The sequence below is a fragment of the Rhagoletis pomonella genome, unplaced genomic scaffold, assembly GCF_013731165.1.
Source record: "Rhagoletis pomonella isolate Grant_MI unplaced genomic scaffold, Rhpom_1.0 Rhpom_scaffold_00003, whole genome shotgun sequence".
NCBI classification, from domain to species: Eukaryota; Metazoa; Arthropoda; class Insecta; order Diptera; family Tephritidae; genus Rhagoletis; species Rhagoletis pomonella.
The window spans coordinates 73592127-73618157 of record NW_023458557.1 but is presented as its reverse complement, the minus strand read 5'-3'; the positions used below and the strand labels follow the sequence as shown (position 1 = coordinate 73618157).

The window sequence follows — 26031 nt, the reverse complement described above, 5'->3', positions numbered from 1 at the left end:
TGTCGGTACTGACCAGATCCGGAACACCACAACATATGTGTACATTCGGATGCATCACTCACTATACAAAAAAAAACAAAAAAAAAAAAATAGAATCGATACTGTTTTCCATCGAAACTAAAAAATCTATTATTTTTTTAGGCCTCCGCCAAAATATTTCATAAAAATATTGATATCTACTTGAGCTCAATTTTTGGTGGTATTTTCAAACCGAGTTTTGTTTTTTAAATAAAAGTAGTTTTCAAAAATATTTCTCCCAAAAAATGATGGATGAGTTTAAGTTTTTTCTGCGTAAAGTCTGCGTAAAAATGTTTTAAAATCTTTGCAACGGAATCAAAATAATCAAATTGAGATCTTAATATTTTTACATATTTTTTATATTTTTTAAATATAAATTTTATAATCCCAGTGGAAAAACGGCAACTTTTTTTTGCATAATTATTTGTAGCTTTCGCCTAAGTGATTGTTGTGATATGAGATTTTATTTTGAATTTTGAGATTTGCACAACTAAAGCCGATAGAAAGATGAAGATCGATAAGTGATTTTGTGATATCATTTACTGGGCAATTTTGGCAAAGGTAATAAAAATACAAATGTAAGACAGATGGGTAATTCGAAAGATTTTTGTTATTCTAGCACAAAAGTCTTAGAATAAAACCTCTCTCATTCAACAATTGTGGTGAAAAGTTTTTTTGAGAAAAAGCACCTGTATATCCTTTGGCAAGGCGTCGCCCCGATAGTCGCAATGGCTGAGTGAGCAAAGCACAGACGTGCCATTCTTAAGATGTGAGTCCGAGAATCACGCAGCGTATTATGTTTTTTTTTGTTTTCTTGTTTAAATTTTTTCTTTTTTAATTTTTTTTTTTATTATTTATATTTTATTGTTTTAAAAAGAAAAATTATATTTTGGATTTCATTTGATTATATGTATTCTGTTATATGTATTTTCTTCCTTCTCAATTTTATTTCCTTGTATTGTTTAGATGTTATTGTTTAAAGAAAAAGTTTTGTTTTCAACTTAATTTAATTTTTATTTTAAATTTTTTTCAACTACATTTTTTTCGTTTTATGTTTAGTTTTCTTTTCATTTTTAGATCTTATTGTTTGAAGAAGAAACCATTTTTTTGTTTAATTTCATTTAACTTTAGAAGATTAATTAAATTATTTTTTTCTTTTTTTAGTTTAGTTTACATTTCTTTCGTTAACGTCATTTGCTTTTAATTTTTTACATTTTACTGTTTCAAAAAGAAAAAATATATATATTTTTATTTCATTAATTTTAGGTTCTTATTTTATTTCTTCTATTTATTCATTTAATTTTCTTTTAGTTCCTAGATTTGGTTTTAGAAATAAAAAATACTTTTTTTAATATTTAATTTTTAAACAATATTTTCTTCTCTTTTGATTTTAATATTTAGATTTTATTAATTTAAGAAGCAAAAATTGAGTTTTAACTTCATTTAATTGTTAAAGATGATTTTTATTTATTTTGCTTCATTTTCATTTTATTTCTTTTTACAATTAAATTTTCGTTTATTTTTTCTTTTTATTCGTTTTAAGTAGTTAATGAAATCATAGATTAATGTTAAATTTTAAACGTTATTCTCATAAACAGTATGAAACCGAAGACAGCCCTACCCTAACTTGTTTCAAACTAATTAACATACCGTTACCTTAATTTACATAAAAAGGCCCTAACTCATTTTCTTTTCAAATTCAGTATTGTACAAAAGTCTGCCAATTACTCACTAAAAAACATGTTGAGATTTAAAAATCATAGCTACAGCACAAAATTTGTTACACTCTTTCATAAAAACAACCTTTACAAGAAATACAGCCAAAGGACTTAATTTTCTATCGAGTTTTTTCAGCACTCCGTAAAGAAACAAAAATGTTAGATAGGGCTATTCTACATACTACATTCTACATTAAGTTAAGGATATGCAATTAAGTGCAGCCAGTTTGTTTTTTTGTTTTTAATTTAATGAAGAACTCACTATTATTTACTTTTATTTAATATTAAACATTTTTGATTTATATTTATGTGGTCCTAATGGTGAATCTGGCATAATATTTAGCGGTGCCTAAAAGTAAGTGTATGTAGTAGAAAAAAAAAAAACTTAAAAAAAAGAATACACAATTAAAAATATCTCAAAATCTACCCACTAAGAATGGCTAGGCCGCAGCTGGCTACTTAATACTTTGCAACGAAATAGTTTCGCTAGATTTTGCGCCTGTATTGCTAGCTAAAAACTGAATTTAAAAGCCAGAATTTAAAAATCTTGGCAAAATTAGTGCCAATATTAGTTTCAAGTAAGGATGTAAAAATTTATTTCCACCCTGAAAGTAGTAAATTTATGTATTTTAACAGCTATTATCCTTTGCTAATTCGTAGGCGCCTATTTTCTTCTATTTCTTCTAACTTTTGTACTAATCTAAATACTGCCTTTGTCTGCCCACTCACAGCCTATGAAAATCTACCCAAGCATAATCAAATGAATTGTTCATTTGAAAATCCACCAACACAGGGCAAGGTATGCGCTTTTGATCCAAATGCTTTTGCTCCATGCACAAAGGAGAACAATTTCGGTTATCATCAGGCCAGGCCATGCATATTCCTCAAGTTGAACAAGGTAAAATGTTGCCACTATTAATTAAAAATTTAGTGGGTTTTTAAACGTTTGCTTTTTTTTCTCTCCCTCTCTTAATTTTGCAGATTTATAACTGGGAACCGGCTCTGTACAACTCTTCGAAATCTCTGCCAGACCACATGCCTGTCGAACTGAAAAATCATATTACAGAAAAGGAAAGCTTGCGGCCAAATCAGGTAAGAGTTTTGTAGGAATCATATGAACTTTGAAACAAAAAAACAAAAAACAAATGGCGCAGAGACTAAGAATGGTTTATAATGGTGATAAGTGGTTCAACAAAACGCGAAAAATAACATTTGTTGGCCAGGGAAATAAACAAATCTATTAGTTTTCATGGCTAAAAATGTTTTACTTGAAATTTTTTGCATCATTTTTGAACGTTGTTTCACATCTTTTCTGATCGCAAAAATTTGTTTTTAACATTTCTATATTTTTGCTAAGTGGCAAGTCCTTCAACCACATTTTTCTATTTGCTAACATTATTTCCATTCGTAGTAAAAGCAAAACGCTTACTAAAGTCATTATTGAAAACTTTCGAAACATGAACGGAAAATTTTAAAAATTTCAAAAAATCGATAGTCAAGAATAAAAAAAAAATAAATAAAAATTATAAATAAAAATTCCGCAAGGTCCCAAATTGTAACCCTTTTATGCCCACTAAATTTTAAGAATATTTTGTTTCAAAATTTGCTTCAATTTCCATATACCTAAGACATTCTTCGTCAGCTGAAGCCTCCCGCTCTCCGAAATTGGTTCAGTCTTAAAAATACGTTAAAATATTAACTTTTAAATGATGACTGGCGTTTTTTGAAATATGGCGGACAAAGTTTTGAAAAATTATTGGATTCACTCGAAATTTGTTACTAGCGGTTTTTGGGGCCACTGATTGCCCATATAATTACCATAAATATGGATTCAAAATGAAGGACAATTTTTCAAAAATATGCCTACATATATTTACGTAGTATAAAAATATCAAAAGAGTATTTATGATTCTAAATTCTTAATACATTTTAAACTTTAAAAATGAATCACGTTTTCTTCATTGATATTAATCTTTTTTTACATGAATATTTATAAAAGTATAGTAAAACATATTATAATTACAATAGCTTACACGAGAAGTTAAAATCTTTAAAAGATTATTTTATAGGCAAATTTTGAGTCGCTCAAAACGAAAACAATACCCCCCTTTTTTTTTTGTTTTTTTAGTACTTTTCGCAGTTATTTGTCAAAAATCGACGTCATGAATCGACGTAAACGACGAGTTACAAAGTGCCCTTTACAAAAAAAATAATTTGTGCAGATTGCGCTCCATAGCATTTACATTTCTGATCCGATTTTCATTATCTTTGGCTTAAAGTTTACGAATGTTTTAAATAATGAAAAAATAATAATCAAATGAATCTGCGTATTTGATTGAAAATCTCACTTTTTTCGCCTGTAGCACTAATAATTTTCATTGAAGTCGCCACAAGTTATATATTTTGATAAGAGGCACATCAATACCCTTCGAGCTGTAAGTCGCTTACGTTATTTTGGAGATTTTTTCATGAGATATTGAAGAAAAGCTAAGAAAAGTAACAAAAAACACTTTTTTGAAAAAATCCATCCATTATCCGATAATTTTAAAATAACGAATAAAATGCGGGACAAATGCAGGACACTTGGAAAAAATCAGTACATTTTCAGGTTTTTCAGGTTTGAAAAACTACGCAGGACCGACCTTTGAAAAACAGTACGGTCCTGCAAAAAACAGAACGGATGGTCACCGTACATATAATAATAAGTAAAACCGCGAATAAAGTTTTGGTAATTCATCCATCTTCTACAAAATTGATTCAGGTAACCAGTTTTTTACCTGAACTAATATGGAGGGAGGATGAATGATTTATCAAAAACCCACTCATCATTTAAAAGTAAATATTTATACCGATTTTTTTTTTACCTGAAACAATTTTGGAGACTGGGGCTATAGTTAACGAAGAATGCCGCATACATATGCATATCATACCCCTTCGAAGAATGTGTACGCTGTGCGCACTGACCAGTTACTTTGTATATGAAGTCGAAGTTACCATAGATTTCTGGCCTCTCAAACGACAGATTGAAAAATAAAATTTATCATTCTTGCCCTAATGAAGGAGCAGACTGCGTGAGCCTTACATACAATGTGTACGGCTACGACGATAAGCATAGCGTTGAGCAGTACAGCCTAAGTAGTCCCGCTGATTCCAAAAAGGGCTGCTCTCTGCTCGCGCACGAACCTCGTAATCGATGTAGATTTTTCTACTGAACTCCACCAGACGATGATCCAATCCAATATAATGGTCTTTATTATGGTAAATACAGCCAGTCAGTTGCCTTAAAGAGGCCGCTTTCACAATAAAATGCTTGACACTAACAGAGAGTACAAGTGGAAAGCCGCCGCGGAAGACAAGCTGGGCATTTGGCTGTTAATATCACAGTTGGTGGCTAAATTTGAGCACCCCTGCATGAGATCATTCAGTATACTTAGAAACTTACCCCAGACAATAAATGCCACGTTGTAAGTGAAGACGATAACCCGAAATCTCCTGTAGAGCTCCTCCAGGACGTCGTTCACTACGACCATCCAGAGAAAGAATAAAAGAACGCTGCAACGCCCACTACCAACTATACATCTTACGCTGGACAGTGGCACTGTCCTACGCAGAAGATCGAAATTACGAAAAATTTTAGATCAGAAGACATGTTAAAATGTCGCAGGTCGGGAATTTTTCTTATTTCTGTAAACTTGCTTATTTATTTTTTACACCATATTTATCTATTACTCTGGGAATTACTGCTTATCCTAATACATTTTTTGTTCCCTCATTCTCCCTTTTTTCTTTACAGACCAATGTCGTTTGGATCTCGTGCGAAGGTGAAAATCCTGCTGATGTGGAAAATATTAAATCACGTGATTACTATCCACGCATGGGTTTCCCCGGCTACTATTTCCCATTCAAAAATATCGAAGGCTATGTACAGCCAATCGTTGCCGTACAATTCACCGTTGAAAGTGAGTACAACACCATTTATACTTAAGTATTCAAATAAAACTATTTATTTAATTTAATAATAATTGAGCTAAAAATTAGACCCATTTGAATGTCAACGACAGGCACAAACGGGAAGGATAATGTGAAACTCGCAAGTGTAATTTACCTTTCACTAAAAACACGCATTCACTAATTTAAACCCAAACAAAATGATGGCAAATTATATGCAACACTTTTATTTTTAGTCACACTAAATTGGCCTAGCAGCTGTGGAAAATGCCTCAAACAAGCAGTTGGGTTATGCGCGTGCTTGAAGAATGACAACATTGATTGTGCTTTTGCTGCGTGGTAATTGACAGCTGTCACAATACCAATAACGTTTTAGCGAGTAGATATTTTTAACAACCTGACAGCCATCACACAATATTCCTGAGTTTCAATTTAGCGTTGAAGCACTTCAATAGGGTAGAGGAAAAGTTGAGATGTGTGATATCCTTTCACAATGAACAGCTTATAGCTTATACTATAAACCCAAACTTTTTAACCCATGTTGTAATACAAATTTCAAATAAATAATTCCCTTAGTTCTAGTTGAATTTAATTTTTGGTAGCCGTCCTCCTCCATGAGTATGAAATTGCTTTTGCAAATCTCCATACCCAACAGAATAAAAACTTTCCTATGTTTAAAGTTGGACTAAATGACATCAGTGTGAAAAATTTCATGATGATCAATTGAGTTGTTAAAGCGGGAAAGCGTGACGTGATAAACAAACTGAGTTTCTTTCGCATTTCGACGGCTAAGTGGAAGATCGACCTAATTCTGCAGCCGGTTCGCCAAAGCCCTATCTCAGAATTCGGTTCAAAAACGCCTTATCTCAACTGAAAATATATTGAAAATATGTTGAGATAGAGCATTTTTAAACCGAATTCTGAGAAAGGGCGTTCTTCAAACAAGTTCTGAAATAGGGCGTTCTTGTAATTTTTTTTTTGTGAGATAAGGCGTTTTCGAACTGGTTGCGGAGATAGTTCGATCCTCCACTCGGCCGTCGATTTTTAATATTAAGTAAGGATTTAGTATATATGTATGTACATAGTTTCGAAAATTATCTCCAGCGCTAACCACTGTGATTGGACAATTGTGGTGTACATCCATCCCAAGATCCTAGAATCTGCCCATTAGCGGTTTGCATTAATTTCATTAAGGATTTCGTAGCACTGATTATAACCCCGTCTACGCAATTTTTACCTACATTTGCCAGATACATACTGCACTACACTGGAAAGTAATAATAGCTTTTTGGAAGAGTCTCTACTAAGACAAATTTTAGCGCTGAATATGTACATTATTTTGGCTTAAATCTCTTCACACTCTCATTTCACCGAAGCTAGCATGATTTTATTGTGCATGTAACCCCAAGTTTTTTGTGCGAAATTGTATTTTTTTTCTATTGATTATCGTAAAGTTCTTATTTTTGTTGTGTTTGGACTTTCCTTTTGCATTTTTTTGTTCATATATAAAAAAAAAAACACTGTCTACCAAACTGCACGTGCTGAAGCCTCTGGCGCTGTTTCGCCAACGCCCACAACGCACTGTGAATTTTGTGATAAATGCTTAAAATAGTCAAATACAAGTGCTTGTATAGAGACTTATTTATACACAGTTTAACTCCCGGCTCACCTTAGCTTCTTATGCTCTACTCATATTTCTACGAATGCGTCAAATGTGTCAAATGTTTTGGCAGCGCCACTTAGATGTCGAAATGTTGAGCAAATGCTTTCCATTAATAAAAAGGTCTTCCCACTCCTTCCTTTCATGAATTTTCAGGGTGCACTAGTCAATGGAGTGGGAGTACATACATTAATAGCAGAAGAAAAAAATACAAGTTTGAAGAGAGTAGACTCGAATTGTTCTTATACACTTGTTGCCAGCTGATTAAGTCAAGTGACATTTTGACTAGTTTTGGCTATTTTTCTTTCGCTTGTTTAATGTTTATATTTTTTTATATATATTTTATAAAAATTTAACACTTTACCTAACCAGCGCCACATAAATACATATTTCAAACTTCGTACACAAATTATGAAAATTCAACATACTTTATCAATTTTGCCCAAAAATTGTAAACCTCACCTCACCTCATTGTAACCCTCTCACTGAGAGATGCTTTCACTAGTTAAAGCCTACATTAGGTAGAACGACTTACGATCCTCCAGAATCTACGGCCTCGATGCTGTAATAAAAATCTTCAATTAGAATTGAATGGACAGAATGGAAATATGTAGACTTTCACACTGCAAGATTTAAATCGCGAATAGAAAACATGTCGTAGGAACTTCTCCGCAGCTGTTTGTATCTTAAAGTCGGGTGATTCGTAGTAAAACAATGCATTTATTGAGCTGATTGAAGTTATTTCAGAACTAACAACCAATCAAAAATACAGTACGATATGTCAGATACATATAGTATGAATTTTTTTCGTAATTAAAGAAGAACCTGGATTTAAAATCAAGAACTATGTGTTAATTAAATAAATAAGTTATACATCTTTATATAAAAAAGCAAGTTTTTCTTAACCCTTTTCAAACTTTTCGCCCTCTCATTCGCGAAATGATAAATTATATCGGTAGTATTTTTTGCAAAAAATCTTGGACCGTAAGGTTTAGAAGAAAACACAAGCTTAATGCTATCTCCCGAAAGGAGATCGCACCAAGTGGCAAACAAAAAGTGCAGGAATCCCAATATGGAAGATGAATGCGTGCACGTACAGTGTGCCTACAAAATTTTCTATGAGGGAAAAATTAGCTTTCTCGGTGAAGAAAGGCTATGTGGTAGGCTTAGACAGAGTACAGGAAAAGGCCCAAAATGCCTACTACGGTTCTCTAAAGAGCCGAAAATATTGTTCAAAATTGCAAAAGTTAGTATTAAAAGCTGGCACAGGTATTTGCTTTTTCTTTTTATTTCTTTTATCCATTTATGTTTACGTCATCTTACGCTCAAGTAAACTAACCACTCCAAATTACTAAAATAAAATAAGAAAAACGTAAAGTAATTTAAAATTAATAATTAATAACAAATGTTACATTAACCTTATTTTATTTTCCAACAAAGCAAACTCGTTTGTTAAATAATTGCAACTTTCCTTCACAAAGTTTTATTCCGTTTGCGATTACGAGATGTTGATTTTCCGTTCCGTATTATAAGCGCAAATGCTCTCTAGCTGTCTTTTTGCTTATGTAATAGAATATTTCTTCAGAAAGATTTGTAGCACAAACTTTCCATTGAGTTGAGTTGGAAGCAAATAAATGTACGCGCAAGTAAAGCCGCATTTCTATTCTATAAATATACTTCTGCTTGTTTTTAAGTATGTCAAACCGCACAAACAATATGGCGCCCTACCGCTATTAAATAAATCGTTTATTTTCGCTTCCTTCTCGGTAGTATGCTCAACCAGCTTATTCTGAATTTTATGTACAATTTTGGATGTGCACATTCGCACAATTACATTTATGCGCGTATCCGATGGCAGTAATCGTAATCGTTCGACATACGGAGACAAAGTATGTAGATCAAGTATTTCTGCACCATTAAACGAATTTTTATTTTAATTTTTCAGCAAGTTGTCCATATCTTGCTTTTGTCGCTTTTCGTTGCTAACTTATCTGAGCTTTTTTACTCCTTTTCTACTGTCTTTCAGCTACCAACCCTCTGTGACCTTTTGCATGCAAATGTTCCACTTAGGCATTCAAAAGTTGTAACCAAGTCGGCAAACACTTACTGTATATATTTAGTAGTTGTTGCACTCTAACATTTTTATTATTGAAAGACTTGTTTTGCATTTCTGGTGCGGTGAATGGGTAAAGAAGATACAGAGTGTATTTCGTAAAGTGGAGCATACCGCTGGTGCTTCGCAAACATAAAACAGTACAAAAGCTATGGAAAAAAAGAAAGCCATGAATGCAAAATTAGAAATAATAAAAACCACAAAGCTTCCAGATACTATAATTGGGATTTCCCGGTATACCTGGTGAACATTTCAAAAGCATCAGGCATTTTAGTTCCGTTAAAAAACATTTAGTGAAGATTAAGTATGTAGCAATTACACTTTGTTTGCATTTCTGCCTTCACTATAAGTGTTGTTCTGCATGGAGGACGGCAGCCTAACTGTTGTTTCGTACTACGTTGCATCTATAGTAAATATTTCGGCTCATACAGTTCTGAGGGCATCAATTGGCTTTTTCCCATCCATTTCCTAGCCTTTTTAAGGCACTTTAAGTATTTACTGATTGATCTGCAGTGAATTTCTAGAAATCCATGCTATAATTTTGAATGAAAAAAAAAAAAATTGAATAACATGCCGGTATAAAAATATGCAATATTTCCATAGGGGCATTCATTACCTGCCCCTGAACATTCTCCATAGTGTTTCTGGCTTTCTCATTGCATACTTTTGGGCACACCCGCTTTATTTCTTGGATAAGTTAGAATATGTATACTGAATGCTCATAAGGAGTCTCACATAGACGAAGTTAACGTTCACAGTGTTGCCATGAATCAATGCATTCATCGAATGTTGAAGAACATTACCGTTTCTTTACCAAATTTTAGTAGATACTTTAGTCCTTTGTGGATTGCTGACTGTAAGCCCTGCAGCTGTACCTTGTCGAGTAAGGCGAGTCTTTGCATGATATAAGCTGGACACTGGCAAACCATATGTTTCATAGTTTCCTCGGCCTTCCTCGGTTAGCAGTGCTCGCTACCACCTAGCAGGGCCTGGGTTCAAACACTGGTCAAAGTACATCGCAAAAATATAGAAAAATGGTTTTTTCTTAACACCGATTTTTCTGCCATGAAAAAACAGCTTCTCATAAAAATACAATCGCCGTTCAGAGTCGGCGTAAAACTTTGTGTGACAACATCAAGGCGCACGCCACAAATCGGAGGAGAAGCTCGAGACCAAACACTAGCATATGTATTTGTAAGCGCCTATCCATTATTATTAATAAAGTTTCCTCGTCATAGTTACACTTCCTACACTTTTTGGCCTCTATGTTCCGTTCTTCTTGTTAATACATAGTAGGAAATCACTACGTCTCTTATCAGATGAACTAGGCATAATTTTTGCAAGTCCGCAACCTGGAGCTCTTTTACAGAGCCTATTCGCCTGGCAGTACATGAGCAAATCTTGTAATCATTCGGTTTATCCATCACTAGTGAGGAATTTAAGAGAACGCCTTCCATGGCTAGCTCGTGAGCTCGCTCATTACGTTCCACAACCTTGTGTCGTGGGATCGAAAATAGGTGGTCGGTTTTGCACGCCGTTAGCCTTCTTAGGGCTGGTTCGGCGCAGTATACTGCAGTTTCTACTTCCTTCGCATATGTGCGTTGTGTTGCTTTTCAGCTCTACATCCTAACCAGTGTTGCCGCGAATCATTATTAGTGGTAGCCTAATCCCTTTAAAAAAGGGCTAAAAAAGTCGTTGTAGCTAAAAATGGTAGCTAAATATTTTTTACTTACATATACATCTATAAGTATACACGTATTTTCAATGAGTAGAAAAACTATGAACTCTGGAAAAAAAGCTAATATTTTATCCAACCGAAAACCTGATTGTATAAAAGGGGAAATATACGACACCAGCTTGCTGGCTCCATCAAGTGATTGTACCATTAGGCATGCTGGTACAATATTTATTTTTTTAGAAATGAGGTCCAGGTAAGATCGAAATGATTACAGCCGAAATTTCATAATTTTTTACCATTTTGTTAAACATTGTTTTTTTTTTTTTTAATTCACAACTGCAATATCGCGAACTCAACCTTCCATAAACACTTCTTTGACTCATATAGTGAAGAAATTTCCGCCAAAATACTTTTTACTTAGAAAATTGAGCTAATTTCACCACTCACGTAAAAACTTAAGAAACATACAATATATATATATATATATATATATCAGTCTTCCTTAGTTTAAAAATTCATCTCTTACATAAATGAAAAAAATGTGATCAAATTAAGCATATACAACTTTTTCATGCCAAGTATGAATGAATTCTCCAAAGGGCTAAAAAAAGGGCTAGGGGCAATTTTAAATTTATGTGGCCATTTATGTGGTAGCTAAATCTAGCCACCAAAGAGCTAAAACGGCAACACTGATCCTAACGCCAACCGTCAACCTCTATTATAGCTTCTAAAGAATCTACATCTATTATATTCCTTGGGGGTATTTAGGCCGAATGTGGTGTAGAAATTCCACCAAGTTCACCTTCCTACTTGAGCTGTTTTGCGAAAGGATAATTTTGTTATATCAAAAATTAGTCGGCATTTGTAAACTGATTGATTGATAAAATCATTTGGGTGGTTCACAAGGTGTCGTAAGTGTCGTATGTCGTAAAGTTTTTAACGGCAGTATACAACACCTTGTGAACTCCCTAATTATCATTGACAACCAACAACGCTACCAGCAAGTGCATGGTTTTATCTTCTACAGATCAAACCAATCATAAAGGTATTACATTACTAAATCTGACTATGAGAACCTTAGGTTCGCTTTAGTATAGAGGGCAAAGCCATTCCAAAATTGAAGTATGATCACAGTGATTCGCTTTCCTGCTACATAATTTCAGAAATCTGATGGCTGCGCCAGATGCCTTATAATTTCTATGGGAAGTACTACACATTTATTACTTCTGTGAATATTATGCATTTGGCCTCATTAATCCACCGTAGTGCCGTCCTTTGCACTTTTTGTTCTGTGCTAGTGGCTGGTGCTCTTTATTTCCGGCCATTTGTATGACATAAGCTCTTGGAGAGGTCTTGTACGCTACCAAATGCTGCTTTGATTTATTACAGCGAATTAAGTTCCAACTCCATTGGACAAGTTCTCAGTTCAAATGAACGCGAACTACTACCCTGACGGAAGCAAGTGATTTTTTTTAAAACACCTAATTGAAGGACTACTTTAATTAAAACAAATGCAATGAGTAAATGTTTCGAATTTCGATACTTTTTTACTGAAAGAAACAATTTATGTCTGGGAAGTATGAAAAAGCATCTGTGAAGTGCAGAATGCAAGCGTTTTCAAAAGGGACATACTGACTTTGAAGTTGTTTAAACGCAATTCATTTTAAAGTAGTTGAAATTAAATGCAGAGTCGGACAGTCGACTTGCTGATTGCACACAATTTAAACTGAACATTTGAAGGAAAATTTACATGTATGGCTGTGGCTGAGCGTGCAAAGATGTTTGCTACAATTGCTTGCGGCCATGAGTGTCCATGTTCAAATCTCATTAGGCGAAACATTTAATTTTGAATATTTAATTTCGGGTTTTCTTTATTATGAAAAAAGCATCTGTGAAGTGCAGAACGAAAGCTAAATCAAACGACTGACACTAAATTTGTTTAATCCAAATGCGTTTTAATTTAGCTGAAATTACATGCAGGAAAAGGTAATTAACTGCTTCCTAGGACATCGCTATATTAAATAAATGAGTTCGTTGCAGATAAAATAGTGAGAATTTCAATTAGTTAACATTGAAAATAAGGTAGTTTATAAATTACTTTTAAATTAATTAAGTTTCCTGCAGGGTAAGGCTCATCCGCATCTGCAGTACATAAATAAATAATTCAATTTGTTTCCTACAAACTACTGACCTATTAACCATAGCTTCAGTGCACTGGGTATGAAAAGTAACCGAACAATTATTAAATTTTTGCATGTTTATCTGCACCTGCGTATCTCTGCATATCTACAAACCTATGTTAGTGTGTATGTCCTGTTATTGTTTCAAATTGTTTTTGTTGCAGTTATTGTATGAGCGTACGCTTCTGCTGCTGATTTTTCCATTTTTGTTTTATACTCAAATAAGGGCAGCATGTCACGTTATGTCATCGTCGTTTGTATAAACATAAATACGACTGTATATGTAGGTACATTAGGATGGTAAAACAAAAAGTCGGAATTTAAATGCTCTCACCCCCTAGGGTCATTCTATATCCAAAAAATATACCTCTGTTAATTTTTTTTATTTAGAAACCTAAAAATATTTTGAGGTCGATCAAGGCGCTCAAAGTTTTCCGCGTATTTTATAAAAGAAAATCGTATCGAATACTTGAAAATCAATATTTTCGATCGGAAAACTTTGCTTCTCTTCAGGAGACTTCCAATAATAATACCCAATTATTTATTTAACCATTTTTTCAATACTAGTTTTTTTTTACAGGTTCCCGAAACCCCCCATAAAAAAATTTTTAATATTAAAAAATTGTAAAGCAAACACTTGGGTTTTATTATTGGATGTCTCCTGAAGAGAAACTGAGTTTTCTGACCACAAATATTAATTTTCAATAATTTTATACCATACATACGAAAAATGGTTTTTTCCCCATATAAAGATACTTTGAGCGCTTTGAGCGACCTCTAAATATTTTTTGATTTGGAAATTATTAAAAAAAATTATAATTTAAAAAACTAAAACCTCGCTATTATAATTTCGCTGCATCTTTTAGGCGCAACAATATTACATAGTTACATCCCGAGCTAATAAAAGGGAGGTAATAATAAAAAAGGGGTATAGTTTTTCGATGCAGAGCAATCCTAGGAGGTGAAAGCATTAAAATTCGGAATTCACTATGCAACAAAAACAGTGTAAAACAAGCATTTATGGACCACCCTAATGCACATAGTTATGTGGTGTTGCAGCAACTGAGTACATACCCCTTTGTACGACCATGTTTTGCGTTACATAACGGTAAGGCTTAAATTTATGCAGGTTATGGTTGCACTGCTGCTGCCGCTACCGCTGTTATTGCATTTTCATTGCCTGTCAAAAAGGTGGGCTCCTTTTGCATAACTAAAATGGGTGGTAAGGTGCATGTTTGTTTGACTTAAGCTGGTGTGTGTGTTTGTGCAAAAACGTGAGCTATTTAAAGATAATTGCAAACTAATGTTAATATATTTACATGGTAACTCTCGTCAGTTGTCAGCTGTAAGGTTGTGCTATTTATTATCGGCATTATTATTAGGTAGCTGCAGTTTTATAAGCGGATTAATGCCATTTTATAATCATTTATTCATATAAATACATACATATCAGCATACGCACGTCCACACTGAAAATTAGAATAAAATGGCAGACCCGGCTGACGTTTCCCAGCCTAAATTATGTACTGAACAATACAGGTATATTTGGAATGGATTGTACGGCTGGTGGCCCATCGTTGTTTTCCAATTACCCCCATTATTCAGCGTGATTATGGGATAGATGTGCCTTGACAGCATTCTGGCAATTTAAACAGTTCTTTGGTAAATCGTGGGGTATATTACGTGGAAGAACACCTCTGTGATAAGATCCATAAACAGCTATGCATCTGCGGTGTAATGCAGCAGACTCGCGATCAATAGCGTGGCTAATCCGCTTGTCAAACTTCAAAGAATGATCGCAGTTCGCCATACGGGAACCCACCACCTCGTGCTGCTCTGGATGCACTAGTAAACCCAACGTTGGCATAGAGGCATAAACTTAGACTCGAATGCTTTTCAATGTCGCAGTATACTATGCCAGAATTGCCCCTAAGGAAGAGATACTATCAATCTCTAGCAATCTCATTTCTATTTTTGCTTGAAGAGAATGAGACGGTTTTACGTCCCTGCCTTGCCTTAGCAGCAAGGATTAGTTATGAGGTTTTTGGGAATCGAGAGCCTAACTTTGAGAGACTTTAACCCACTAAACTTCCTACCGTCTATGTGTCGATCCCCAACCCCCCGTTACCATCATTCAGTATTTCATCGGGAGGCGGTCTGAGCACAGAACTCGACGTCTGTTGATGTTCACCCACACCATTGATCTTTTACATCTAAGAAGCTCGTTTCTAAGTCTAGTGATGTCCGAGGGTAGCGATTTATTGCTGCTTATACATTTTTCTCAGAAGCTCGCTCTCTTCATGTCGTAACTTTTCAAGGAAAACGGCCCTTTTATCTGGCCTGAGCCTGATAATATGATGTGGCGCTTCTTACCTAGCCTTTCCTTCTTGCTTGCGCATCACTTGCTCGCTGTTACAGAGTTGTCGTATCATTAGGGCAGAAGTGGCATTAAAACCCTTCCAAGCGTAGGCTCTGCACTGCCAGTGGGACTAGTGTTTCGGGAGTAACTATGCTGCCGAGACATTCATTGAGTTTTCCTCCCTGAGTGCTGAATCGGGGACATGTAAAGAGCACGTATTCCGGATCTTCTATTTCATTCGGACCACAGCAGTCGAAGTATGGATTTCTTGCACGTCCAAAGTGATGCAGGTAGGGTTTAAAGCATCCATGCCCGCTAAGTAAGGCTAAGTGGCGTGGGCTTTAAATTCGCTTATGGGCTATGGGTACGCCAGTATTCTAAACAGCTTCGCGCCCCTACGGACTCGAACTGGTCAATGCAAGCCGATGTTGGGTGTGAAGGAATCTTTCACCACCTATATTCTAGGAAGAGCGGACTGGTAGGGGTGCGGTATCTGGAATTGGGGTCCTCCTACGTATTTACGGATTGATCGAAGTTGAATGGAAGAGTAGGTGGATGCGTCTTCCGCAAATAACTCTCTATCAACCCGAGTTTTAGCTTATCGGATCATTGTAGCGTTTCTCAAGCAGAGGTACTAGCCGCAATGCAGAAGGCACCGGATTTGTTGCTCTCTAGTGTATCACCTTTCAAGAAGGTGAATATCTATTCCGACAGCCAAGTAGCTATAAAGACTTTTCTCTGATGGTTCATTCGAGAACGTTGAAGTATTGTTTGACCGCGTTATTGGGCGCATTAAATTACTACGCTCATTTGGGATCCGGGTCACAGCGTAATCGCCGGAAACTGCATGGACGGTGCGGTGGCAAGACAGGGAATCCTTGAAGAACGGCTCTCGCGTGGATAAAGTCAGACCTTATGTGGTCTACAGCTGGATAGTTGGGGTCTGATCAGCTCGTGTCAGGTAAGCATGCGGTAAGGGTGCGAGCCTAAGGTTAAAGCACCTTGGGTTTCACTTTTAGGCTATGGATATCAGTCGCTGAGGAGCTCCGTAGTGATGGTGAGTTTTTCTTATGAGAGTTCTCAGGGGTCATCGCTCTGATCCCCCCTCTCTGTTCGATTTTTGGGGGTATTTTCAAATATGTCCAGCTCACTTAAATCTTACTATTTTTCGAAAAATATTAATATATTATATATTTATGATTTCGATACAAAACAGTAACAATTTTTTGTTGTGCCCTAATGTACATACCCACTAGAACTTGAAGGGAGATCTGCCTATGTGAGGAATAAAAGAGTACTCCCCTTAACCTGATTTCTGAGCAATAAGAGAGATTTGTCGGTTTTGTACTCCTTTATTACTCGTTTAGGAGTCAAATAAGAGATCTCCTAAGCGAGCGACGAAATATTGCTCCCTGAGGCATGATTTGGGAGCAGTAAACGAGATTTCTCGGTTTTGTACCCCTGTATTGCTCGCTTAGGAGCTTAATGAGAGATCTCCTAAGCGAGCAATTAAAGAATGCTCCCTGAGGCATGATTTGGGAGCAATAAGCGAGATTTGTCGGTTTTGTACTCCGTTATTACTCGCTTAGGAGCAAAAAGTGATGTCTCCTAAGCGATAACTCCAAGAGTATTCTTTGTGATTGATAGGAGAGCAATACGCACCTCGCCCAAAAGAAATTTGTGTTTTCGAAAAAATTTATCATACAAAAAAAAACAACAGAAAATATTTCTTATAGAAGCATAAGGAGCACACAATAATTTAATTTGGATAGCACACAGATTTTAATAAAAGTCCGTTGGTATGTACTTCAACTTTTGTTTAAATATATTAAGTATGTATTGTATTACTTGTAAATGCACCCTTAAATACTTTTCAGATTGCGCAAATTAGTGTCAGCATTTAAGTGTGACCCCCGGGTTTAAACATCGCATGGGTCACAAAGATGTCAGATAAGCAAAGTCACCTTCACAATTTCCCCGCTTGGTGGATTCCTGAACTGGCAAGCATCCTTGACACCCAGGAAATCATATAGGAGTACATACTTATATGTGCATATAGGTGCATATAATTCAATTCTTATCTTACCGTTTTGTTATTATTATGTTTTAATTTCATATGATTTCTCTGCAATATATTTCTAAAATTAAGCAATTATGTAAGACGTATAATTTATGTTTTATTTTTAAGATCTTGTAATATTGCACAAATGCATGTGATTAAAAAGTTAAATAAAAAAATTTAATAAATAGCAAAATCCATTTGGCTAATGTAAAATATTCGTTATCATTGCTCTCTTATTACTCCTACAGGAGGTTTTCGGGATGTCTCTAATGGGAGCGCTCCTTTATTGCTCGTTCGGGAGGAATATGGGATGTTTTCTATGTGCACTCCCTTGTTGTCTTTTTGGAAGGTTTCTGGGATGTAACTATGGGAGTACTCCCGTATTGCTCTATTAGGAGGCTTGCGAGATGATAATTCTGTGTGTGCTCCCCGATTGCTCGTTAAGGAGGTAAAAGGGATTACTCCCCCTCCTAGGACATCCAATGTTAAAGGGAGTATACAAAATTACATGCTTATACACAGAAGCATAGGGAGCAATGGGGAGTATTCGTATACTCCCAAGGGAGTACTCACCGAGCAATCGTGCTCCCAATTTTTACTGGGTATGTACATACATTTGCGCGTGTGCAAGTATTTTCCCACACGTATTAGTATTTGGTACATACCGAAAGGGAGTGAAATAGCTGCCGCTGAAAACGCTAAATTTACAGCGCTTTCTGTATGATTTCCGTTTCCGTTGCGCGTAGCGTTTGTGCAATTTATTGCTTGTTTACGTTGAGCTGGAAAAACTGAAGTTCATATTTTGTAGTTCTCGTGAATGCCAGAAAAACAAATGAGCAGCAGGAAGTATGCATTATGGTGTGTTGAAAATTTGGAAAACTGTATGCGTAGTAATGATGTGCAAGTATAGTTAGTTAACAGCTTATCAGAGTTACGTAAAATGATGCCTTCGTGGTTGCATTTTTATGTTTGTTATGGTAAATGCTTTTTGTATGCAATTCGTAGTATATTCTTTTTTACTCGGTTAAATAAAAAATAAATCCCGCGCAACATAATCTATTTACATAAAGCACAGTCCATACAGGTGCGCTACGTTTCATCACTGCCGCATTTTTGCTTCCTAATGCTACATACATACATACATACCTACCTTTGTCTCTACCTCACATTTCTAATATGCCGACATATTTTAATTGTATTCCCTTAGTCATCTGCCACCTGACTAAGTAAACCGACAATAATGAGCACATTTAATCCCATTAGCGTAGCGTTGCCAAGCACGAATAGTGGCAGACAATGAAGGTTGAATTGAAAACCACTGGCCTTGCAGCAAACGAACCAACCAAACGACCAACAAGCAACAAAAATTGCAGCTTCAGGCAATCAGGCGCTAAGTCACGTACTTCCCGATGTCACGTTGCTGTCGTTGTTGAGCACCTTAAGGGATATACATAGGACACAGTTGATTTTCTTTATTCATATTTTTTTACTTTATTTAGCATTGCAATTAGGTGCAGAAATGGGATTTCGCGAGATAGTTAATGAAATTTTAATTAGAATGACAGCTGCAGGCGATAAATTATGTCGTGGGTATATGGATGGTGTACAGTGGAAATATATGCAGAATTATTGACGTTGAAGAGAATAAATCCCACAATGACGTTGACAAGGCAATGGCTATTCTTTGATTTTATAAAGTCACCCGCTATTTTTTGTTGCAATATTAGTAAGTTTTGTAATATTATAATCAGAGCCCAAATATGTGCTCGCCTCCAGGCAAGTTGAGCAGACAAATTATTAGAGTACCGCGTTTAGAGACGGAATAGTCTCGATACACATAATTGAAATGAGTACCTTGAAGCAACTCCAGTTCATAGTAAATTTGGTCAATATAAATAGTGTTCTACCGACCGCTGTGGCTGAAGGGTTAAATGTGCGTACTACCACTCCAAAAGAGAAGTGTTCGATCCCTGGTCCGGGCTAAATCTAAAATTACAAAAAGTTGTTTCCAACAGCGGTCGCCCCCCCGGCAACCCTCCGAGTGTATTTCTGCCACTAAAAAGCTTCTCATAAAATCCATTTGCCGTTCGGAGGGAGATTAAAACTGTAGGCCCCTCCATACATGTAACAATTGCAAAAAGCGCATAACAATTTTAGGAGAACCTTGTAAGAAAATTGTCAATTCTAAAAACTATCTTAAAAGCTCTTTTCTGTGTCTCGAAAGACTAATAGAAATATTGGCTAACGAGGAGGTTTTGCGTTACTCTGTTTGTCCTTAGGCAATGAGTCTAAAAATTAAATTACATAAAAAAACATATATGTAAGCCCACATCCATACATATTTTTCTTCTTGAAACTAAAAAAAATATAAAATAAAAGAAAATTTAATTTAAAAAAGTACTTAACTAAAATAAGAAGAAACAAACCCCTAAAATTAAAAAAAAATAATAAAATCTAAAAAAGATTTTCCTTTTAAACCAACAACATCTAACAATTGAGAGAATTAAAAAAAAAATAACTAAAATAAGGAAAAAAATAAGAAACTAAAATTCAAACGAAATTAAAAAAAGGTTTCTTTTTAAAATAATATAATCAAAGAAAGAAATGAAAACTGAAATAAAAGAAGTTCCTAAAAACTAAATGAAATTAAAAATAAATGTTTTTCTGTTTGAAACAATGAAATCTAAAATCTAAAAGAAAATTAAATTAAAAAAAAGAAAAACATTAAATTAAGAGTAAAATAACATAACTACGTCTCTAAAAATGAAATGAAATTAACAAAAATATATTTTCTTTTTAAAACAATAAAATGAAAAAGTTAAAAGAAAATCAAATTTTAAAACGGAAAAAATTAATAAAAAAACACAAAATAAGTCTCAAAAATTAAATGAATTTTTCCCTTTTTAAAACAATTAAATCTAAAAATTAAAATTAAATTAAATTTGAAAAAATAGTATAGTAAAATATATAAGAAAAAAATACGAACCTAAAAATTAAACGAAAATAAAAATTCATTTTCTTCAAAAACTAAAATCTAAGAAAAAGGATAAAACGAAATAAGTTCCTAGAGACGATATGAAAATCGAAATAAATATTTCTCCTTATAAAATAATAAAATCTAAAATTTGAAACTAAGTTAGATATAAAAAAAAAAACATTATTAAATAAAGAAAAAGCCTAAGTTTCTAAAAATTAAATCAAATTAAAAAATGTATTTCCTTTTTAAAAAAATAAAATGTCAAAATTTTAAAAAGATTTCATCTAAAAAGAAAACAAAATTAGAAGACCTTCGTGGCAGAAAAAAATCAAAAAATATTTAGGGGTCGCTCAAAGCGCTCAAAGTTTTCCATGTGTTTATGTATTTAAAAATAGTAATAATTTTTCGTAGAAATGGCATGGAGTTCTAGAACATCAATATTTTTCGAATGGAAACCCGTGTTTCTCCTCAGGAGACTTCGCATAGTAATACCCAAATTTAACCATTTTTTAATTTTAACTATTTTTATTAGTTCACCCATTACATTTTTTGGTGTTTTTTGGGGACCTATAGAAATGGTTAAATAAACGATAGGGTATTATTATTCGCATGGTACCCTGTAATCAATAGTAAGAAGCTTAAAAATGTACCTGCTTGCAATGCTTATGAGATATGATAATAAATAGTTTTATATAAACACCTGTAGGCTTTCCTAATACCTTTGCAAGGCCGTATAGAAATCGGGCATCAAATAAACAATATTTTCAGCACTGACATGAATACTCACCTAATGAGTGTACAAAACCGCTTCAAAGAAATACAAATTTGTTTTGATCCATACATCGTGATACGGAGTAATGTACAACAAATGTAGATTAAATATATAGAATAGGGTGCATCATCACAACAAGTTGCGGGACTTCCGCCGGAATTATAAAATTTATTATATTCTAAGACCAATGGTATCCAACCGAGTTAGCACCGGAAACTACTTTCAAACTATGCTTTGCTATGCTTTGCGGGCACCGCCTAAACTAACTCTAATCTTAAGTGATCCTTATTAAAACTGTTATCTATTGATCAAATTTATTAGTAAAGGAGTGCATATAAATAAAATACATTCGTTGTATTGTGACAACAAAAATTTCCTCTTAGTGGATAAAGCAGTGTTTTCATTAAGATTCACAAGTCGATTTTTTGGAAAATGATAACACAGGTTCCATTGAGAACATTTCGTCACCTAAAATGAAAAAATCTGTTAATTAACATTGTTACCTGAAATGCAAATCACTATTACTAGCAAAAATCTCTAAATTCACTTTTTAATTGATAATGATGTATGTATTTCATCGAATTAAAAGTCACCACATCGTTTGACGCAAAAAAAAATAGTTCGTTACGGATCTTTGCATTTGTATTCATGCATCGCTTTTCGATCGTAACTGAAGAAATTTTTCCACGTAATGCGCTGGATTTTACACCGCAAGTCCAAAAGAAGAGCAAACGGCGGGAAAATCTGAGAGTTTTTCTCTGCCACCAGCCTCTTTCATGCGTCGATTTTCCCCACAAACGCTGAGATGGTAGTCATAATTTCTGAAAACTTTTATTGGGATATTTTAGTTTTGCAATTATTTCATTTAAAAATGCCAAGTTGGAGAGCTTTGTCTATATGGACATTGAGAATTTCTTCATTAATGTCTTTGGATTTCAGAAATATGTATCTTTATTTGCAATTACCCAATCTCATTGGGGATTTTCATTTTCAATTGACACTTTCGCATTTACATTCGATACAGCGTATTCTTCAGTCCATCTTTTTGTTTGGGGGTGCCTAAAATACAGGTCGCGAGCATTTAGGCGCCCGCGAACTACCGGTTGGGGAACACTGTTCTAAGATTTCGGCCAAAATATTTCGAAAAAATATTATGATTTACTTGAGCTACACCGATTTGATTTTTTAAGCCTCAAATCTTCTATCATCTGAGGAGTTTTTTTTAGAAAAAATATTATCACAAACTAATTTTATTAAAAAAAAAAAAAAAAACTCAATTTCAAGTATTTCCAACTCACGTAAATCTTAATATTTTTATGGAATATTTTGGCGTAAGTTTTAAAATATAATCCACTTTATATTTTTGAATGGAGAGCGATGCACCATAATGTACAAATGTAATGTACATCATTTTCATGAGGGAAGCATGCCAATTTTTTTAAAAGTCGTTAACATAACAAACCCGTCATCTTAGCAAAGAAAACTATTCCCTTGGTTATAGAAATATTTCCTCACTATTTTTATAAATATGCCCACCCACATTCACACTACAATAGCTGTCTATTAAATAAATGGCGCCTATATTGATGCTATAAACAAGTCATTTACTCATTAACGCTGTGCTCTAGCCGCAACAATGGTGGCCGTAATGGCCTTTATTATAATAGTACATAAATAGATTAATAGATTATCACTACATATGGATATCTAGATATGAACCAGTGCTACCACGGACAAATTTTTTTCCCTACCAAGCTTCCTACCAAAATCAACCAAAGCCTACCAAAATTGTATTTAAGTTTTTAATATTTTTTTTTATGTCAAGTTTATTAAACATTTGTATAACATAACATTTAGAAAAACTAAAACACAGTTAGCACAATAAAAGAAAAACTTCGTATAACAATTAATTTTACTGTACAGACTTACACAAATGTTTGTTTCATTACACATACATATTATTATTATTATTACTATAACGTCGGCGATAAGAACATATATTGTGCTTAACCCTAATTGTAATCACTCCAACCTTATTCTCTTTAAGAAGTTAGGAATTTTGGAGGCCGCCAGGTTACAAATTTTGGATGAAGAAGACAATCGTTCCCCAAAGTGTATCAGTCTGCCATATATGATACGTGGGCAGTCACATAGAATGTGCTCCGGGGTTTCCTCCACTAGCTCACAAAAGGCTAGGGGCAATGCAAGTGCATTTTGGCTCCACAATCTACAAGTCTCCAAACTCACCACAGCGTTACGTTGTGAGCTTTCAAATGGTTAAAAAAAATTGTGCAGCTTTCCACAAGCCTACTGCCGTTTTAAAAGAGTATAAGGCCTTTAACCTGTCTGACTATCCGACATAATATTTATTTGTCCTTATACACAGACTTTCGATTGCGAAGACTTTCGCCTGGAATATAGTTGGGTATGTGTAAATTGGTAACTTTCTGGAATATGGTCCAAATATACGCCTGCCCCAGTACTCTCGTCGTCCTTCTTTGGTGTGTCGGTATACCATGCTTGGGACCTTTCGTCAATCATATTTAGCCCCTTTCAGGAATTCTGACCCTGTAGTGTTTGTAGAAGGATAGCTCGGGATTATCCAGGAATGGCTTTAGAACCTCCAAATGACCCCGAATACCGCAAAATTTACTTGCTGATAGGGCAGTCGTAGGGTGCTCCAGCACTCTTCTTTTTCAAACAGAATAGACAAAGGAGGAATGCCTGTAATGACACCAAGGGCATCCGTTGGACAGATGTCCATAGCCCCTGTAATGGTCACGCAGACCAGTCGGTGAAGCTTGCCAATAGTTAGTTTTGGTGATATTGCTCAAGTCTTACAATAAAGTATCCGTTAGGTTGACAATGGTGGACTCCACCGATGACATATTCGTGTAAACAAGATTGCTAAAATGTTTGGAGATACATAAGTATTTTATATTTTTCGCAAATAACTAATATTGATGCGGAACCTACCAAAATGCAATCTAGCCTACCAACCTACCAAATGGAAAAAAAAACCTACCAGTTTGGGTAGGAAAAGCCCATGTTTGGCAACACTGATTTGAACGTAAATAACGTTAAGAACGCATACACAAAAGCAGTGAATGAATTAAATGGGAACACAATATGCGATAACAGTATTGCAGTACACATGTACATATTTATGTAGTAGTGAAAAAAAATGTATCTACTAGGACGAAATAATATAAACACCCATACTAAATATGTACATAAACATTAAAGTGTCCCAGTTTTTGTATGGGGGGGGGGGAATTAGTTTTTCCCTTTTGATATTTGTAAAATCTATACCAAATTTCAGATTTCTACTATAACCAATACAGGCTGCTCAGTGGCCTTGAAATGAGCTACTGGATCGCTGTGGCAAAAATATTGGTGATTTTTATAAAAGGCTACTGTTGCCATAACAACTGAAGTTTGTGATATTTTTTTAGATAATATAAATTTGAAATTTTCTTAGGTTGCTTAACCAATTATTTGAGTAATATATATAGACAATACTTCTAGGGTAAAATTTGAGTATCATTATAAGATTACACTTAGAAACGTAAAGTTTGGTACCAGCACCTCTTTCGGCAAGAGGGAAAATTTTGGAAGGTGCCCCAAACCCTATCTCGGGGAAAATTTTTTTTTTTTTGGACCACTCTAATATACATACATATGTACTCATATCAATATTATATGTATGAGCGCATAAAATAGTACCATAACTTGCATTGGGTACAAATTGAAATACAATATACGAAAGCAAAGACAATATGAATATTAGAAAAAGAATAAAAAACGAGACAATATAAAATATATAAAATATAATAAATATAAAATATACAAAGAAAGGAAAAAGTCTCCTATAACGTTGAACCACAAATAAATTGTAGCCAGCGAAATTGTATACAGTAAAGCTGTACATAGCAGGCAAGCAAAATTAATCAATAAATCAAGCAATGCAGAAGAAATAAAATAAATGGAATAAATGCAAATAGAAGGGGGAATGTGAAAAATTTCAGCTTTATTGCAAGCAAATAACTAATAGTCAATCACAGCGATGACCACAACCCCCTAATGAAATCGCAGCGCAGTCCATTGAAAGTACATGCATATTTACGTACGAGTATGTACGTACGTACATTGGGCCAGCTGTAATTGATTGCTGTTACTTCGGTTATTCGATGGCTAGTTTATTTGCCAAACAATGACTTATTGGTTGAGTTGGCAACTATGGGAATTGAAATGTATTGGCATACATAGTTAAATTGGTCCGCTCATACATATTCGCATATCGCTCGTTTGATGAAGTAAGTTCAAGAAAGAAGAAGAAAACAAGTAATTTTTAGCAAAAAAAAAAACCGACTTCAACTCTCATATAAAAAAAAATATATATATATATATCTCATGATCCGCTGATCGGATCTTAACCAGATTAGTATGGGACCACCTCTGAGACACTACCTTTCCGATGCAAAAAGAATTATCGTTATGGTTGACGTGGTCCAAAGTTATGCGGTAACATACATAAAAAAAAAAA

At 34.5% G+C, this 26031-nt stretch overlaps 1 protein-coding gene across 1 annotated transcript in view; it reads left to right on the top strand.

Moving 5' to 3' along the window:
* The window catches only part of LOC118735502 (sodium/potassium-transporting ATPase subunit beta-2), a 61074-nt gene that overhangs the window by 2648 nt on the left and 32395 nt on the right, over window positions 1-26031 (top strand). The window contains exons 3-5 of the mRNA XM_036465298.1: window positions 2468-2634; window positions 2718-2828; window positions 5530-5695. Coding sequence (XP_036321191.1) covers window positions 2468-2634; window positions 2718-2828; window positions 5530-5695 — 444 coding nt within the window. The remainder of the gene's footprint in view (window positions 1-2467; window positions 2635-2717; window positions 2829-5529; window positions 5696-26031) is intronic.